The sequence below is a fragment of the Harpia harpyja genome, chromosome 6, assembly GCF_026419915.1.
Source record: "Harpia harpyja isolate bHarHar1 chromosome 6, bHarHar1 primary haplotype, whole genome shotgun sequence".
NCBI classification, from domain to species: Eukaryota; Metazoa; Chordata; class Aves; order Accipitriformes; family Accipitridae; genus Harpia; species Harpia harpyja.
Window position 1 is genome coordinate 6,260,165 of NC_068945.1, and position 18,678 is coordinate 6,278,842.

The 18,678-nt window shown below is 39.2% G+C and overlaps 1 protein-coding gene across 1 annotated transcript in view; it reads left to right on the forward strand.

Moving 5' to 3' along the window:
* VWF (von Willebrand factor) overlaps window positions 1-17,117 on the forward strand; it is a 146,041-nt gene extending 128,924 nt beyond the window's left edge. The window contains exons 47-52 of the mRNA XM_052790174.1: window positions 4,041-4,157; window positions 7,390-7,488; window positions 8,864-8,992; window positions 10,391-10,430; window positions 14,944-15,041; window positions 16,774-17,117. Coding sequence (XP_052646134.1) covers window positions 4,041-4,157; window positions 7,390-7,488; window positions 8,864-8,992; window positions 10,391-10,430; window positions 14,944-15,041; window positions 16,774-16,962 — 672 coding nt within the window. The 3' untranslated portion in view covers window positions 16,963-17,117. The remainder of the gene's footprint in view (window positions 1-4,040; window positions 4,158-7,389; window positions 7,489-8,863; window positions 8,993-10,390; window positions 10,431-14,943; window positions 15,042-16,773) is intronic.
* The last annotated feature ends 1,561 nt before the right edge of the window (window positions 17,118-18,678 follow it).

Below are 18,678 nucleotides of genomic sequence, written 5' to 3' on the forward strand. Positions count from 1 at the left end.
CTTTGGACTTTTGAGGTATGGCAGAGAGTACCTTTCTCCATCTATTTCTTCTGGTTTTGATTTTTTTTTCACAGTTGATAGGCATAAGTTTATCAGTTTGTTAGAGCTAAAGCCCTGTCATCAAGCATCCATCATTCTGTGTGGGGATTACTTCCCTGTAGAATTAAATCCAAGGAATAACTCTGCCTTTCTTGTCAGAGCACTGGGAGAAGAGTTTTAAAGTGGTAAAATCTGAAATAATCCGCTTTCTCTTTGATTCCTCTATTTGTCTCCTCTATAGTATGTTGTCAAAACAAGTTGTGGCATTTTACAAAGACCGTACTTGTAGAGAATGTCATGTAGTATAGTAATTGCTAGCTCCTGCCACCTTCTGTTATACAGGATATGCATATATATACACACACACACATTGTGTTGCAAAAGAAGGTGTCTTTCCAGATGCATGCTGTTCTTCCATGAACAACTGATTTTTTTTTTCTCTTCCAACAGAATGTTTACCTGATCTGTCAAGTAAAGTCTTTGTTCTATTTTCAAGTGTTTTAAAATATTTTAAAATACTTTAAAATGAAGCATAAGCAAATTTTGAAACAAAATGTCATGTTGAAGGCAAAATGAGAAGTATCTGTATTTTGAAAACTTAAAATTAAAATACTTCAGCTTCTACAATATTGAAAAAAAAATCCTATCTTAATAAAATTTTCCCAATTTGGAATGAATTCATAAAGTGTTTCAGCTGATACAAAATTACATTTTGACTCATTCTTATTTGTTATCTGGCTATATATAAAAGCTGTCTTTAAAATGGTTTTGGTTTTTTGTTGGTTCCCCCCCCCCCCCTTTTGATACAGTTTTTAAAATGTGTTATTTTTCTTCCTGACAATTGGTCATTTTATCAAACACTGTCTGTGCAAGATTTTGAGGGTGTAGGTAGGCCCCAGCTATTATGTTACTTCCGTGCTCTTGCTGTTGCAAATGTCAAGCATTACTGAAGTTAGCATTTGACAATGCAGTTATCAAAATATTTTCTCAGGATGGAGAGTGTGAAATCTGCGTTGAGATATAATCTTGGAAGATTTCTAAACAAAGTGGCCATTTTGATTAAAAAAAAAAAAAATAGAACTTATATTAGAACTTTTCTTAAATTAATGAACTTTTCAATTAAACTAGCTTCATTAATGACTTATTGTAAGCTAATTAGCTATATGTCTGAAAGCTTTTGAGCAGCTGGCGTTACTACAGCTTTGTCTTAAACTATTCTCTACTTCAATGACTGTTCCAGAGTTCTGGTCAGGAAGGAAGATGTGGTGTCCACAGAAGTTTATACTTCCTGGATTTCAAAACCTTTATTCTGTGTCCTTTAAGAATAGGATTCAAGTTTCATTTTATATCAAGGGAAAACTTTGCTCCATTAACTCATTCACTGAATAGTTCCAAGTTTTGAGTCTTTTACTGCAGTTCTGTTAACTGACTGTGTCCTTAATCCCTTTACATTTTTGTCTTGTATCTGGTTACCAATATTATATTCCAGTAATTCGGTGTATTGCATTCACTCTGCTGTTCTTAACAATGCTGTGGGCTTTAACTGCAGACTTCCAAGCAGGTGGCTGTATTTACCAAAAGGATTATCTATATCACTCATCTGTTTTCCCAGGCTTTTACTGAGTGGCGTTTTTGAAGGAGATCTGAGTAGATTTGGGCTTTATGCAGGTTATTTTGGTTCCACTGACTAACCCTGGGTTAGCAGATGTTGACATTTCATTCTAAGTTAGCCAAGAAAACACACGATAGGTGTATTATATAAAGGGAAAAAGATGTATCAATCCATTGTTTCACTCATTTCTGTAATGCTAAGCTATGTTTGTTCACAGAAAGCCATTGTTAAAGCTATTTGCATACTGATCCCTAAATACATTAAATACATACCATAGAACTAAGGTGTGATGCAAACTTTGGATCAAGGTAAGACCTTCCCCCAAAAGTTCAAGGCACTTGTGTGTGAGGATTTCGTTTCAACATGTCTCTAGTAAGCCCTACGTTTCTGCCTGTAACAGTGGTTTTATTATAAACTCAACTTTATCTATCTTTTTTGTATTTAATTGGAACGTTGGAACTATTAGAAGGTCCAATGAGGATTTCAATTGTAATACTGATTGTGGCTTTATAGACCCTTTCTTCATAATGTGAAAGCCTAGAGCTATGGAAGCATTCTGCGATAAGCATTTACTTTTAGAGGGCCTGAATTCAGTACGATTATGATAGTAAACAGAACAAACCCAAACATGTTTTGAAACAGGTCAACATGATGAGGACATCTCCTAGATTTGCAAAGCTTTTGTATGTACATGCACATGCATGTGTGGAGCTACTAACTGGTAGAGCAATACTAGTGTCAGTGGACTGAATGCCCTTGTAAGGCCATGTAGTCTGTACTAGAACTATCGCTCTGGTGTCTGAATGCTCTCCAATGTTGAGAGTAAACAAGAAGTCTGGAGTTTCATATGACATTTGCTATCTGTCCCTCTCCCATCGGAAAATGTCATGCCTGCATCCATCGAGGTCTTTTAATTCTTCAGATTAATGACCTGATATTTGCTATAAAAGGTTAAACCGAGAAAGAAGAGGAGTTCTGTGTCAGGGTCTCAAGCTGAGTTATTAAAAGACAGGGATCTCCCCATTGGTATTACCACCTCCATCATGTTGTATGTGGAGGATCTTTTTTCTAGACCTCCACAAAACAAGAAAAAAGTCATTGCTATTACTGGTGCTTTATAGAAAACAACTGAGGCCTGAGGACCTCTGTTGTGCTGGGGTGCAGAGTAAGAATGTAATTAAAATTCTTTAATCAGAACGTTTGTCCTTCAGTGTATATGCTGGAGTATTGGCTCTGAACTACCCATAAACGCATTACCTTTACACTGTTACTCTGGCCAGCTTCTTGGTTTTGCTCCATTTGTTCCATGAGTGTTTACTAGTGTGGAACAAGAAAAAAAGGAATTTGAAGATATGCATAGTATGTACCATGGGAAATTCCTGTTCCAAAGGAAGTCAACAGTGACATTCCATTGACTTTTGAAGCGCAACTCAAACCTTTTATAATCTAGCAATATTTAGTGTCTGTTTACCATATTTATTAGGTTTTAGAAGTTCTTTGTGAAAATCTTGAGTACACTCCTGCCGTTTTTTCCCTTCAACCTTAGTGGTTTCTTATTTTGGGGTTGAAATGAAAGGCTGTGCACTTGGGAGGCAGAAAGACTCTGTATTTAGAATTCCTTTAAGTGCCAGGAATTAAATTACTAACTCCACATCCTTTTGTTTCCCATTTAATAGTTTGGCATTTTTTCTCTACATTTTAAATGCCATTTTTGCTAGCTTTGAAAAGGTGGTGGGATCCAGCAAACAAGGTGCTGGTGAAGAGCTCAGGGAATTTGAATTTTGTGCCAGCTCAGCCACTGATTTGCCTGTAACTATGGACGAGTCCAGTTCTTCACTCAGTAATTCTATTTCTGTTTTTCTTTCTTCTTTCTCAACTTTAAGCTTTTAGGCCTTTTGAGATTCTAAGCAGTACTATTACAATAACATGTAACTTCCACCCATGATCTGTGGGTTGCAATGGCTCAAGAATAAAAACTTGTTGGCAAACCAATTCACTACACTCAGGAAAAATAAACTGGTGGCAACCACCTAACGCATACTCAGGATACCTCATGACAAAATCTTTCAAGGATTCACTTTCAAGGATTCCTTTCTTGCTTGCTAGCTCTGTAAGCAACTAAGTAAGAAATGCTAATGCCATTTCGCAGATTAAGGAATTCTAAAGGGCTTACTGGAAAAATAGCCTCATGCTATGCTGCTTGTTGTGGAATTACAGATGCAAAAATTTGGGTCTCTGGAAAGTGGGGGCATTGGTTTTCTGTTTTCTCTTGCAAAGAATTGCAATGCAAGATTTAATGTAAGAGATTTAACTGAGATAAAATTGCTCATTTACTTAAGTTTTGCTGAAGAGATAGTCACTGACTTACAAACTGCTTCTAATGTTTCAGCCATGGAGACGCCTGATGGTGGATCAATGTACAACATGTCTCTGCTCCCTCCAGTCACTGTCTTCTCAGAGATATACTCTGACGTGTACAAAATTAAGCTGTGAACCATGTCCAATAGTAAGTGCAAGTGGTCTGGATGTTCTGGTTAAGAATGTGTCTGATGAGAAGGTCATGCTCTTCATCATATACACCAGTTCATGTTCTGTACAACTCTGGGACCTGTTGCCTTTCTTGAAGTTTTTCTGAGAAGTCATGGCCCTGTGTTCTCCTTTCCCTGAATTAGAAGAAATATACCAAATATGATCTAAATCCACAGTGTAGGAAAGGTAACTTCATAGTGCTCAGGTCCACAGGCACATTTTATTGTGTATTTTAGACTACTTACCTTTAGGGCAAAATAAGGTTTGGCAAATCATTTGCAACAGGAACTGCTGTGTCTCCTTTCCTACAGTATTATCTGTCCCTCCAGGGACTGGCGGCTCAGCCAGATCTCCATGCTTCAGGGCTTTTCTATGACTGTTCCAAATTGCCTAATAGCCGGGCTCAATAATATTTATTTCTGTCTGGTTCCCAGCCATGCCTTAGGTGATTTGAGGTGATTGTCTCCATCAGTTCCACTGGCCTTTTTGAAGTCTTTGCTGCTGCTTTGCTGCCATCATCTGCAAGGAATGAGCTTGGCTGGGAAAGCCAGGGACAAATAGCTCCCATTTTTACTCCACTGACCAACAGTGTGACTGGAGTGCCTGACTAGTTCTGCTCAGTCATGTAGTTTTCTCTCTTAGCACCAATACCTCAAGTAGAAGGAGACCTAAGCAAGTTGCAGAGCCTGGCTTAATCTCCCCCTGTCTGCGGAGCACAGACCGGCAGCTAAGTTTTACAGAAAAAGGCTTAAATGCCCCTTCCTCTTCTGCCTTTTCTCGGATAATGGACGGAGCCCAGTGGGCCTGGCCAAACCCAGAGCCTGTGCAAGCAGTGGCCATTGCACCAAAAGGCACATCTCTAACATGATGATATAGGATGTCCAGCCAATACTGAGGAGAGGCATATATTGATAAGGTCTGTGCAAAAGAGAGGGGCAGAGTTTTGGATGAGTCCAGTTTTCAATCCCTAAGTAGAACTGGAAAGGACAATGTAGTCAGTCAAGTTTCTGTGGTTTCATCTGTACTAATAAACTAAACAGAGTGAGACTGCAGGCTCAAATTCTGTCCTGTAACCACTTATCTTCAAGAATTGTCAGCAGTGTCCCAGCTGGCCTCTTCTAACTAGCAAACTTCCAAATAATGCCCTGGCACAGGTCAGTGGTTAGGATGACCCAAGGCCAGCCTGTTTTGTGGAGACAATGCAGTTTAGACATACGCACATGTTCCACTTGTCTGCAGGGCCAGAAAACTGGCCTTGACCTGCTTTATTTGCTGGTGTGGATGTAGCCTCTGACAAAAGAGAGAATCTTGGAATACTTTGTGTGGTTCTGGACCCTAAGATCACCCCTCCTGTAAGGTATGATTATAGACACAGGCTTCTGAAAGGAAAAGAAATGGCCAAGCTCAGTGCTGAGCATCTTCCTCACTTCCACAAAATATAACCTGGCAGATCAATGAAAAGAAAACCCAGATACACTAGAATGAATCTGTGGCCAGAAACATGTGTGCATATGTATGTTCCCACACAAAAATACACAAAAATCAATTCTTGCTTTTCAATGCAAGAAGCCAGCTGTAGAAATTGAAGGTAGAGGAACCAATAAAATACATGGTAAAAAAATGGGAAACATTCCCCTCCCTCCTCCTTTCACCACCCACACAATTCCCAAACAGTTCCTTTCCCCCACCTGACCCAAAAGTAGAGACTAAACAAAAAAACCCTGAAGAAAGGGCAATTTCCAGTTGGGCTTATTAAGCACTATGAACTTGTGTTTAGGAGATGTGCAGCTACCCAAGGGAGGTTGTAGGTCTAGGTGTATGTATCCCTTTGTAGCCATTGTAATGAATCTGTGGAGCTTGAGGGGAAAAAAATATCAAATAAGATACAGAATGTCTTCATTCCCCTAAGGCTAGTGGGATTCACACACATACTTGGGATCTTTCCTGTCTCAGAGTCATTGATTTCATGGTATATCCAGGTTAAAAGCAATTCCTTCATAATGGATAAAATCATGGGTTAAGAGTATATACTCTCTCAGGAGCACCTGCTTTCTACTGGATGCTGAAGCTGTGAAAGTAAATGCACTGGTAATTGAAGTGCAGCCAACTGCAGCATATTCTGCTCATCAGGGTAATTTTTTTTGGTCATTTTATGACCTGCTTTAGGTGCTTACATTTTTGCTAGTAGAGCAAGTTCACGTAAATAACAATGAATTATGTTTTCTTTCAATGATTTAATAGTAACCCTCCACCCTCCCCAAATTCTTTTTCTATAAAAAACATATGGATAACATGCATGCCTTCACTCAACCAAAAAGTGTTTGTTGTCTTAAAAATGTTCAGCTCATCATAAGCAGCTGTTGGTTATGTGTAGCAGCTGGAGACATTACTGTGGGACACTTCATGTGTTAACCCAGTTCCTCTCTGTTGGTTTTTTTTTTTTTTTCCCTTTCCATTATCCACTCCATACCTTTCTTCCTCTCCATGTAGTGTTGCTCATTCTCCCATGGTCCTTTCCCTGTCACTGTTTTTTTCCTTCCTGTGCCATTTGTGGGGCTCCATTATTTCTCTTTTCTTTCTCTCCTTTTTTAATTTTATTATGTCATACCCTTCCTGATGCTCTTCTTACTTTCCTGTTTTATCAGGCCATTTTCTTTTTCTTTCCATAGTCCAAATTTTCCACCTTAGCCTTATTCTCCCCTTTCCCTGCCCACTGCTTACTGGTTATCTTGCCCTTTTCTCCTAGTTTAAGCACTTCAAACTACTTTTCCAGGTTGCGCTGTGTAGTATTCTTTAGCTTTACAGAGAAGCTCCTGCACACCACAAATGCGAAATATATGTCAACTAAAACATTTGAATAAGTTTCTTACCCTCTCTGACTGTCATGTGTTGTTTAGTGGACCTGACCTCACAACTGTTACAGTCAAAGAATATTGAATTTAGTGGATGCAGGAGGCTTTGTACTTGGAAATAAACTTCTCTCCCTATTGTATAATAAATCAGTACAAGGATTAACGCCAGCCTTTATAAAACAAAAGTCAAAAGTATGCAACTAATTAAATTAAGCTAGTCTAGTCCTACTGTTTAAAAAAGTATTCTGCTGGCTATCACTTCGTCCGCTGATTTTATCCGCCCCCCCCCTCTACAAATAAGTGTAGGAAGCATGCTTAAAACAAAATAAACCCAGAAAAATGTCCTCTACCTTCTAGAATTACAGAATGCAAGAAATCTCTGGCTCTTGCTGCGGAAAATGTGTGCCAACTTCATGTGGCATCAGGCTGAGAGATGGAAGGCTTAAATACCTTCAGGTAAGTTTTAAGCACTCTTTTATTTATGCGTAAATGTAAAAGTAGCATAGACTTCTGGTGAACCCAAGAAAAGTGCATTTTTTTTTTTCCTCCTTTTTGGTTAGGCAGCATGGTATTACTAGTGCCTTTTCTCTTATACCTCAGAATGGTTTCTCAAGGAAGATTTTTTGTTGTTGTTGTTTGCAAATGAAAAAAAGGCGACTTCATACCACAGTGCAAAATTCTAGAGGGACATTCTAGATGTGCCTGCAAGCAAGAATATTATCAAGGAACTTTAACTGGAATATGAGCTCAAACAACTACTTAGAGGAAATTAAAAACCTAATTTTAAATGAGAAATGGATAATTTAAGTTGAAAATGTGAATTTTGAAAAATTTCTCCAGCATGATAGGTTCTTAAACAGGAGTGGATATTTTTCTGGTTAAGATGCATTGGCTTGTCACAAGAAACAGCATATAAAATTTTGTTTTGTTCCATTCCTGAGCTAAGTTTTAGATGGGAAGAGTATGGGAAGAGCAACGAAGCTGGTGAAGGGTCTAGGGCGCAAGTCCTGTGAGGAGCGGCTGAGGGAACTGGGGGTGTTTAGTCTGGAGAAAAGGAGGCTGAGGGGAGACCTTATCGCTCTCTACAACTACCTGAAAGGAGGGTGTAGTGAGGTGGGTGTTGGTGTCTTCTCCCAAGTAACAAGTGATAGGACAATAGGAAATGGCCTCAAGTTGCACCAGGGGAGGTTTAGGTTGGACATTAGGAAAAATTTCTTCACCGAAAGGGTTGTCAAGAATTGGAACAGGCTGCCCAGGGAAGTGGTTGAGTCACCATCCCTGGAGGTATTTAAAAGATGTGTACGCATGGTGCTTAGGGACATGTTTTAGTGGTGGACTTGGCAGTGCTAGGTTAACGGTTGGACTTGATGATCTTAAGGGTCTTTTCCAATCTATATTGTTCTATGATTCTATGTGGGGGTGAGGGTATGGTTTTATGTATTTTTTTTAAGAAGCTCCCAACTCAGCCAAATTAAATATTCATATATATGTCTCTAAAAAACAATTCATAGGCCAAACTCCCAAGTTTCTCACTTAGACAAGTTTCTCTTTTAAGTTAATGGAAATTTCTTCCCTGTTAAGAGCTGAAAAAGGTCAGGTTTTGGCAGTCTTGACTGAGCTGTAATCAATATGGCTACGGAAGTAAACAGAAGATGATGACTTTGTTGATAAACAATTCTGTTTACTAAACATTTCCATGTTTTATAAACTTCACTACCATGGTACTTTAACTGAAATATCAGTAGAGGAACAGTCAGGTTGTATAGTATCCTGAAAATTTACTGTCCCATGTTGTTTCTGTGTAAAGCTAACAGCCCTTCAATCTTTACAGCCAAATGAATCGCTTCAGGATGGCTGTGATAATCACTCCTGCAAAGTAAATGAGAAAGGGGAATTTATCTGGGAAAGGAGAATCACTAGCTGTCCTCCATTTGATTCCAGAAGATGTCTGGCTGAAGGAGTAAGTAGTGAAATGGGTCCTGTTTCCACATTTCCTAATAGACTCTGTCATGGTTATGGTTCTGTATTTAGGTACCTTATGTGTATTAGGGTAGGAAACCCCAACCCTCTCCCAGCACCTTGGCTAAACTGAATTTGAACTTTCTTTGAAATTCAGAAAAATGTAACTTTTCTTTATTTTAAAATATATGCTGGTTTTATGTGGGACTGTACTGCAGGGGAGATGCTGAGCTTGCAGTAATTCTGTTCCATATGAAGCAACAAACATAAGAAAATGGTTGTTCTAACAATGTTTTTAGTTTAGTATCCAGAGCAAAACTGCATGGATAATTACACGACCTGAGAAAACAGTCAGATAAGCCCCTTTTTCCTACGAATATGCATATGAAATGCTAAGACATTTTTTCTCTACCCTCACATGAGTTTAGGGAAAGGAATTTTCACAATGCTGTGGGAAGAGCTCAAACTTCCAAATCACTATAGCACACACAGTTTTGTTATACAAACAAAGATTTAGAAAAATGCTAGATTATATTACAGGCTTGGAGTTGTTATCATATTCTAAAGGTCTTCATTGAAAAATCAATGAAGAGTAGTTTACTTTTTAACCAGAACTTCCCAAACTGCATTTATTCTCCTTTCATCAAAAAAATTGAACTATTTTAGCTATAAAATTAGTGGTTTTATTCTAGTTACAGATGCAAAGTTTAGTTTTTTTAATTAAAAAAGCCTTCAAACTTTTGCATGTAAGTTCAGGTGTTTAGTGCAACAACGGCATCACCCTGCAGTATAAATGTTTCTCCATTTTTCCTTTCACTGTGGGTTGTCAGTAACTTCCCACCATACATATATTTCTGAGAATTATTTTCATGGTTGTAATGAAACAAGAAAAATAAAATTTTTGGCTGCTAAAACTTATTTGACAGATGTGATATTTTATGATGATTTGCCTGTACATTTTCAGCTGTTGTGGAATAGGCATGCTTTCATCTATATTGCTAAAAAAAATCAAGAGGAACTGTTTAACTTCCTCTCTTAAACAGGCATAAGGCTTGAACACTATTGATTTTATCACCCTGGTTCCCAGGAATTTATTTGTATTCAATGTCTTTACTTTAGAAAGCTCCTACTATAAGATGAAAGCAGTATTTTCAGCTGTTGAACTTGCTAATATAGTCAATTATTTCCAACCAGCTATCAACAAATACAATCATAAGTTCAAAACCTTAAAATGGATAGAGAGATGATTACTAACGTAGATTTATATTTTTGTACAATATAGAAATATAATTTGCTTGCCTAATAACCTGTTTTAAACATCCTTTTGTATTCTTTCAGCAGAACAAATGTGTATTACTTATGCCAAAATAGAAGTTTTATTTTTTTTTTATTGTTTTAGGGCAGAATTGCAAAAATTGGCAATACCTGCTGTGACACATGTAAGTAAATAAGCTAAAAGTCTTGTATGGAAATTGCAGAGACTGTAAGCTGTTGGGTAAGGAGCTATGTTTTGCATAAGATGCAGTTTAATGAAACAGAGCTAAGCAATGTGGTTAACATAAACCATCGAACAAGCCTGCTCTCTGATTGGGATACTGCTGTCATGTTTTGTCTACTAGAACACGTGTTTTGACAGTATTCACAAGTGCTTTGCAAGAAATAGATACTCTCCACATTTTATACAGAAGTTAATTATGAATGTTTTATTTTATTGTTCATCTAAAGATAACAGGAACAGTATTGCATGCACAGGTTGACAAGTCATATAACCTGATACTGAATATGTGAGGCAACCACTTCATGAATAATCAATCAACTTAAAATGAATTTAGCAAAAAAAGCCCTGGTGGCAGTAATGTAATTTTGATTGGTTTTCAATAATGTAATAACCAAAAAATGGGAGGGAAAATGTTTGTCAAAGGTTGCATTCCTATTGAACAGCCTGACTGCCTCTTAAATTCGGCAGTTTATGACTCAGTCCTGCAACTCTTAATTTCATGCATCGTTGTGTAGATAATCCAAATGTCAGTCAGGCTGTGAGCATAGGAAGGGTTTGCTTACATGAGGGAAAGATTGCAGGGTTGGGTTCTCATTTCTAAAATGAATCTCTGATGCTTTTGTGAACAGACAACCTCTCAGTTTTCTCCTTTGTAAGTAAAAAATTAATAATACTGTAGCTCATTTAAAATAATAATAATAAAAAAAAGTAAGAGAAGATTGATATTGTCTTTTAAGGTCAGAATATCAACATCTTGCCTGTGTTTCGTTATGTCCTTTTTTTTTTTTCTTTTTTTTCCTCTGTTCTTGTGCTAATAAATAAAAGATGGCCAGCATAGCAGCCCATCACCACACTGGCACAGTGACTGCTGTAATAATACCCCTGATGAAGGACGTTAACTCCTAGAGAGTTTGCAGCCATTACCTGTCTGTATAATCACTGAGTTCCAGCTTGAGAAGTAGAAATCAGAAAGCTATTGAGATAGACTGTCATCAAATAGCTCAAACAGGTAATTTAGTTAAGAGAGTGTTAATCTACCAGGCTTCAAGTAAGGAATACTGAGAATTATTTATTAACAAAAACAGTTTTTAAGATTTAAAAGACAGAGTGGTGGGCTCTGCTAATTGAGAATACCTATCACTGCAATTGAGGAGAGAAGAAACCCAGTTCCAGATGAGCACAGCTCAATACATATATTTAACAGTTACAGTGATTTAAAAGTGATACCTCCTTGCAGCAGCAAAAGCAAAGTGATGTAAGTGAAATATAACGTGCCTAAAAATGCCTATATTGTGTGGGCCTTCAAATCCTTATTCCCATTGATGTTTGCTTGGATATAGCTCAAAATTGAAAAGTCATGTATTACAGCGCAGTCCTATTCCTGGTCACTTCTCTATTCAGGGCCCTTCATAAGGAAAAAGCCAACATACTGCATCCAGCCAACTAACCATGGGTTATCAATTGAAGGATGGTGATTAACACATAGCTTTGAATCAAACAGATACTCCTAGATACCAAACTCTCTTTCTCTCTCCTCTGTATTTATATCTTTCCACCAGCGCACTCAGCAGCAACATGCAGTCTGTTACATACTCTACAGGGAACACCAGGGCTTGGCAAAGCTACTGTAAAACCAGAGTAATTTAGTTATTCTTAAAAGTCAGATAAGAGAATAATCAGTTTCTCATGGACACAGAGACTTAGATATAGGTTACATTGCCTTCCCAGGTATTGAGAGAGTTTGTCTTTCGGACACCTCAGTACCATAAAGAGTTGGGCAAAGAACTTGTTCTCTCAAGTTCAAAGCACAGTTCAGGGTGATGCTTTTGGTTCAGTACAGTCCTACGTGGCTTTGAGTAAAGGTTGTGTAAGAAACCAGTTTCCTTTTCTATGTTGTGCCTTGGCCTTTGGAGTTCGTTAGTGTGTCTGAGGGCATTGTTCCAGGTTTTAAGTATGAAGGAGCACATAAGTGAACAAGCTTATTTTCTCGTTAGATTTTTGTGGTACTAGCAAAGGACTTGATTATTTGCAAAGGATATTCCTTATTTTCCCACTTAACAAAGAATTTGCATCTCTGCTTCTTACCTCTTTTCCCTGTTGATCTCAAATATATATGTCTTGTGAAGTTACAAGCACTTGCCTTTGGAAAGGAGGCACAGTCTAACAAAAAAAAGTAAATGAGAGTAGTAAAGTAACTTGAGAACAAGTCAATAAGTCAGGATCAAAAGTGTGATAAAGCTGTGTTGAGTCTGATGACAATTATTTTCTTTGGGCTTTTCAGTTGTGTGGACACAATTATGTATTCCTTCCAGGTGGACAAGTTTTATCAAATGAATTGGTGAAATCATTAGAAAAGAACTGGCAGTTCTAGCCCTGGAGCCAGAAACACTTTTCAAACCTTTTTTTTTTTTTTAATGAAATGTAAAGCCTTAGCAATGCACAGAGCCAATTTGGTACTAAGATTCCCATGCAAAAGGTATTGAACACTATGTTTGCTGCTAGGAAGGTGGATACATTTCTCTTCAATTTATGTATCTACTTAGTTTTGCAGTTGACCAGCTGAATTCCTTCAGCTCTCTAAAATGCTGCTGTGTAGTACGTAAAAAATAGTCTAGTATTCTGTTAAATACAGAAATTCCATTGGTGAGCTAGAAATGAGTAAAAGTAGGAAGTCTGTCTTTACACAGAGGCATAGCACTATATTAACACTACAAAGAACTGCTGTTTGCAGTGCATAAAATATCCACTTAAAAAAGCATTAGCTCCTTCATAAGTCTTTAGATGTGGACCAAAACAGACAAGAGTGTTCAGAACAAAATATTCTGGATTAGTCTGTGTTTGAGCATGTTAATGGCAAAGCTGCCTTCGAAAGTAGAGGAGCAGAGTCACTGTCAACTACCACAATTAACAGATCATAGCAAACTAACCTCACTTCACAAAGAGAGATCAGCAGATTCCCTGAGCTTGCACCCTCCACACATAACAAATCCAGGCCTACTGCCTCCTATGTGGATTTCTTGTTAGATGGAAAGAAACAGGGAGAATATACCTAACACTAAGAGCAAAAGGTATTGAAAAACAAGTATGAGAGTATTTCATGATGTACTGAAGACAGTGGAAAAGTTCCCATTGACCCAAAGTTAGATTTTTGCAGAATTATTTTTCTGATTTTTTTTTTCCCCTAGTTTTTCTTTTTGCCATGTTAGTTTTCTGCAAAATCCACCACACATGCAAGGACTGTTAGGAGTTGTCAAATGTAGGAGCCGACAGAGGTGAGGCTGCCACAGCTTCATGTTCCCAGGTCCAGGCAAGAGTGAGGCTGAGCACGTACCCCAAGAAGCACACAGGCAAACACATGTATACAACATGCACACACACATTTTTTACGTACACACAGAGAAACAGTCAGTACTCTGGCAAACACAAACAGCACCCACATTCTCATCCTGATGTCCCCTCTGGCTGATCAGGATGAAGGTCTTTGGTGGTTTTAGGCACTCACTCTGTCCAGTAACTGGTCCTGCATCCCTGCTAACCTAGACTCATGGGTCCTATGATCTGTGGTCCAATTCCAGCTGCTGGCACTTATGCCTCCATACACACACATCCACACAGAACAGAGAGTCTGTCACCCAGTACAAGTAGTTAGAAATGGAGTTTAATAAGAAGAAAGGACAGACTGCAGCGATCAAACATAGGGCAAGGTCAGACAAAAGTATGAACCAGCAGCTGTTTAACATGCAGTCAGCCCCCTTTATGCCTTTATCCATCCATTTTTCCATGCTTGTTCCTCATCAAACCACCTTAATCCCTCTCTTCCCTCACCTTTGGTTCATCCCCTAAAAATCCCATGATAAGTAAGTCTTGTAGAATCCCAAAATGTTCCTCCCTAGCATAGCATAAGGAGTCCCGCAGTCTTGATGGCAGTGACCCACCTCAGTCTGTAAGGTGAGCTGGAGAGCTGCTCCTACTGATTCATCCTGAAAGGCATCATCCCAAGACAGTGGGATCTCTGTCCTGTGACAGGCCCAGGAATAGCCAGGTCAGGGTGCTCTGTTTCTCTGATTAGGTTATTGGGGTTCCCATATGTGTCATCTTTTTCCTGTGCACCTGCTTGCCCAAAGTACTGTTGAACTGTCTTTAAAAGGAGAGTTATTCAACACAGAAGCCAACAGGTAAAAGGCAGACTTTAGGTGGCAAGGCGACTTTAAAACAAAGCAGTCAACTGAAAAGAAACATGAGGGAAACCCTGCTCTCCGGTGGAAATTTAGGGCTGTAGTGTGATATAGTCGCACAGCTCTACATTAATTACTCTAAGGAGACACACCTAAGTCTCATGCTAGGGATCTTACCAGTAATGACATCTCAATAACAGCAATTTCAGTAATAAGGGGAGGGGAGTTAAAAACCAAACCAATTGTCAGCACTGTCAAACACTTTTTTTAATTTGGTAGGTGTGGAAGTGGAGTGTCGACCAGTGAGTACCAGACTGCAGTATACGAATATCAATGGATGTGTGGCTGAAAAGGAAGTGCCTATTTCTCATTGTGAGGTAAATAACAAAAGCAACTGCCCCACCCCACGACCTGCCCTTGCCCCCTTTCTCTCTTCCATAAGGGAAACCTTTGCCTCCACTATGGTTTCACTTCAGCAAGTGGTGCCTCAGTTTCTGTCCTTCTCATTAATTCACTCAAACAGTGTAAATCTCATTGGTGCTTATTTCCTAAAGTAATTTGGTGATCCTGAATTTTCCCTATTCAAGCAGCATGCAAAAAGGCACGTACACTAAGGCATAAAGGCTTTGTTTATACCCCTCTCCTTTGCTTCTGTCAGAAGCCTATCCCTCTTCAGGCTCTGAAGTTGATTTATGAAAGTGTAAATAGTTATTTAGATGTGTGATACTTTAACAGACATTTAAACTTGAGCACTATGATTGGACTCTGTGTTCTATAAGCTCTATGACTTCTCCATTAGTCTGCACACTAAGCTGTTGTGTTCTGCATATCTTGTGCATTTCTTCCATAATCAGATTAAAAGTTTAATTTCCTGCCCATCACTGCTTACACCTTATAGAGCAACTTCCATTTGAAACAGGAGCATGGCTTCCCTTCTGGACATTCCCATCTCTCTGAGACTGGGAGCTGAAGATGACATTCTCTTCCCAGACTGGGTTGTAGCAGGACATTTGCTCAATCTGAGATAACCATGATTCATACAATGATCGTATACAACCCTTGTACAAAATCCAGATTATGGCATGCAAGGATGTCAAGTCAAGAAGGTGGCTTCCATCCAGCCCCTTGAGTATTCCCTTTAGTTAAGGCAGTAGGCAAAATGAGTCTCTATCTTTCCCATGGCTACTGGGAAAAGAATGAGAACAGGGGGGAGAAGTATTCAGAGCATACATGCCCAGGCTTTTCACGTAGCTACCTGGCAAAGGGCCTTCGTTTGCTACACAAGTCTTAATAAGAGTAGAAGCTTTAACAACAACAAAACCACTTACCTTTCATTAAAAAAAAAAAAAATTCTTGACCTCTTGTCCTGTCCACAAAGTCAGTGGTAATCAGGTCTTTAGCCATGAAGTTATATGTGTTGAAGTTTCCCCTGCAAAAGTACAGATTTTATTTTGTGAATCTGGCCATATATTGAGTAAACTAAATACTCCTGCTATAGCTGGTATTGAGTACAGTTTTTTCTAAAGTTCTCTCTGATAATGCTATGAAATTTTTTTGCATTAATTTCAGAAATAAGAGCGCAGAGCCACAAACAAAAAACCCCTGGACTCTGACAGAGTTTGATGTGGGCCGTTTGTTTTTACATCATGAAAGCATATAGCTACAGGCATTGACAGCTCTGAATTAGTAAAGTGGAGAGGCAAGTAGAACAAGGAAAAACAGCAACCAGCAGGACAACAATGGATGTGTAGCTTGCAAAATTTAGGCTAAAGCACTTTCTGAATGCATGATCTCATACCGCTGAGACGATAACCATACGTGCTTAGAAGCCAACCCAATAGCCCTGGACATCACCTATGATATTTTAAATTATAGGCTTTATTTGGGTGACTGGTTCCTTCACCTCTCCTTTGCTATGCTTATGCTCGTGAGACATTACTCTTTGGCCAGCACCCCACACTGGAATCAGATACCTGAGTCTGTGGTTTACAGCAGAGCACTGAACTCCAGGCGAAGTCATCCGTGGATGTTTTGAAGGGAAGAACCTGGATTCTGATTGCACTGAGGTCTTGGCACTGTTCAAACTTGGTATCTCTTTTTTCCATTTAGGGCAAGTGCAGAAGCAACACCAGATACTCTGCTCAGACAGGGAAATGGGAAGACCTGTGCAGCTGCTGTACAGCCACTCAAACCACCATAGTCACGATCCCCCTCCGGTGTGCCAATGGGACGGTGGTGCAGCATTACATCCCTTCTGCCTCTCAGTGTGAATGCCATTCTCGGAATTGTACAGACTGAATATTTCCCAGAAGCCCTGTTGTTTAATCTCAAATTTTATGATGAAGGAACTTTACAGTGCAAGCCTCATTTTCTCTCTGTAGACCGTTTTACCCAGTAGAATCCTGACTAACAAATTCTATCAACATAGCAAACAATAAAACTTACTAGCACAACGGAGCATTTTCTGATTATTCTTGGGGCGGTTTATAGAAGAGATATTGCAGATTGTATTGTTCCTTTTCAACTTCACCATGGAAAGTAATCCACATTATTAAAAAAAAAAAACAAAAAAAGGCAAACCACAACACAGTGACAGAAACAGTTGCTTCTGCTTAAAGAACATATCCCAAAGCATTTAGCATTCTCTTCAGAGACATTACACTTGCATGCCCCACCAGACTTTAGTGACACACTGCGGACTTTTAGGTTTTTGGTCTTTTTTTCCCCTCCAGCCAGGGAGTACAGTAATCATGGCATAAGACTTCATAGTAAGAGGGTGATGTTCTTGGTACACAAACAATACTGGTTATGGCTCAGGCAACCAAATATCTTTCTGCAGTGCATATACATATTCCTCCTGAAGCTGAATGCAAAGAAACTGTGTGCTGAGGACAGGCTGTGTAACTTCTGCAAGTCCTCAGTACTTGTGAAGGGGCTGAGGGACAGCTCTTACCTATTTAATTCAGGACTTCCACAGACCAGCTTGAAGACAAAGCTCATCAGTAATCTCCCTTATTTACAGATACCAGAACTTCATCTGTTGCATTAGCTACAAAAGTTAGATTTCTTTCAAATGCAGAATTGTCAGTGTCAGGTTTAATTTAGTTACTGCTGCTATGGATACATTTAGCAGGATTTAAATTCCACTTAGTCTGGTCAGGCCACGGAAGACAAAAGATTCTTCCAGAGGATTGTTGATCCTGGTGGAATCTAGTGCCAGTCAGGCAGTTTCACTGGGAAGTACTAATTTCTCAAAAAATATGAGAGAGGGAAAACTGTTCATTCCATTTGCATTTTTGAAAGACAAGAACTATTTAAACTTCTCATTGAATTAACTTTTTTTTTTTTATAATATATATAAATCAGATATAGGAGTAGTAAAAAAAAAAAAAGCAACCCCAAACTTTCCATATGTTTGTGACAGAATCACTAAGGCTTAGGAATAGGTTATGGGTGAAAAAGGAAAGCTCTAGCAGAAATGTTCTTGAACTAGTGAAAAGCATGTATAGAAGTCCTGAAGGGTAAGAGTGCTCCTGAGAAGCCTAGCAGAAAAGGTCAGGAAATCAGGTTATCCTTGTGCAGTTTTTGGTTGTGTGCTGGTTTTGGCTGGGATAGAGTTAGTTTTCTTCATAGTGGCTAGTATGGGGCTGTGTTTTGGATTTGTGCTGAAAACAGTACTGATAACCCAGGGATGTTTTCGTGACTGCTGAGCAGGGCTTACCCAGAGCCAAGGGCTTTTCTGCTTCTCACCCCACCCCACCAGCGAGGAGGCTGGGGGGGCACAAGGAGTTGGGAGGGGACACAGCTGGGACAGCTGACCCCAACTGACCCAAGGGATATTCCACACCATAGGACATCATGCTCAGTATATAAAACTGGGGGAAGAAGAAGGAAGGGGGAATGTTTGGAGTGATGGCGTTTGTCTTCCCAAGTCACTGTTACTTAGCGTGACGGAGCCCTGCTGTCCTGGAGATGGCTGAACACCTGCCTGCCCATGGGAAGTGGGGAATGGAT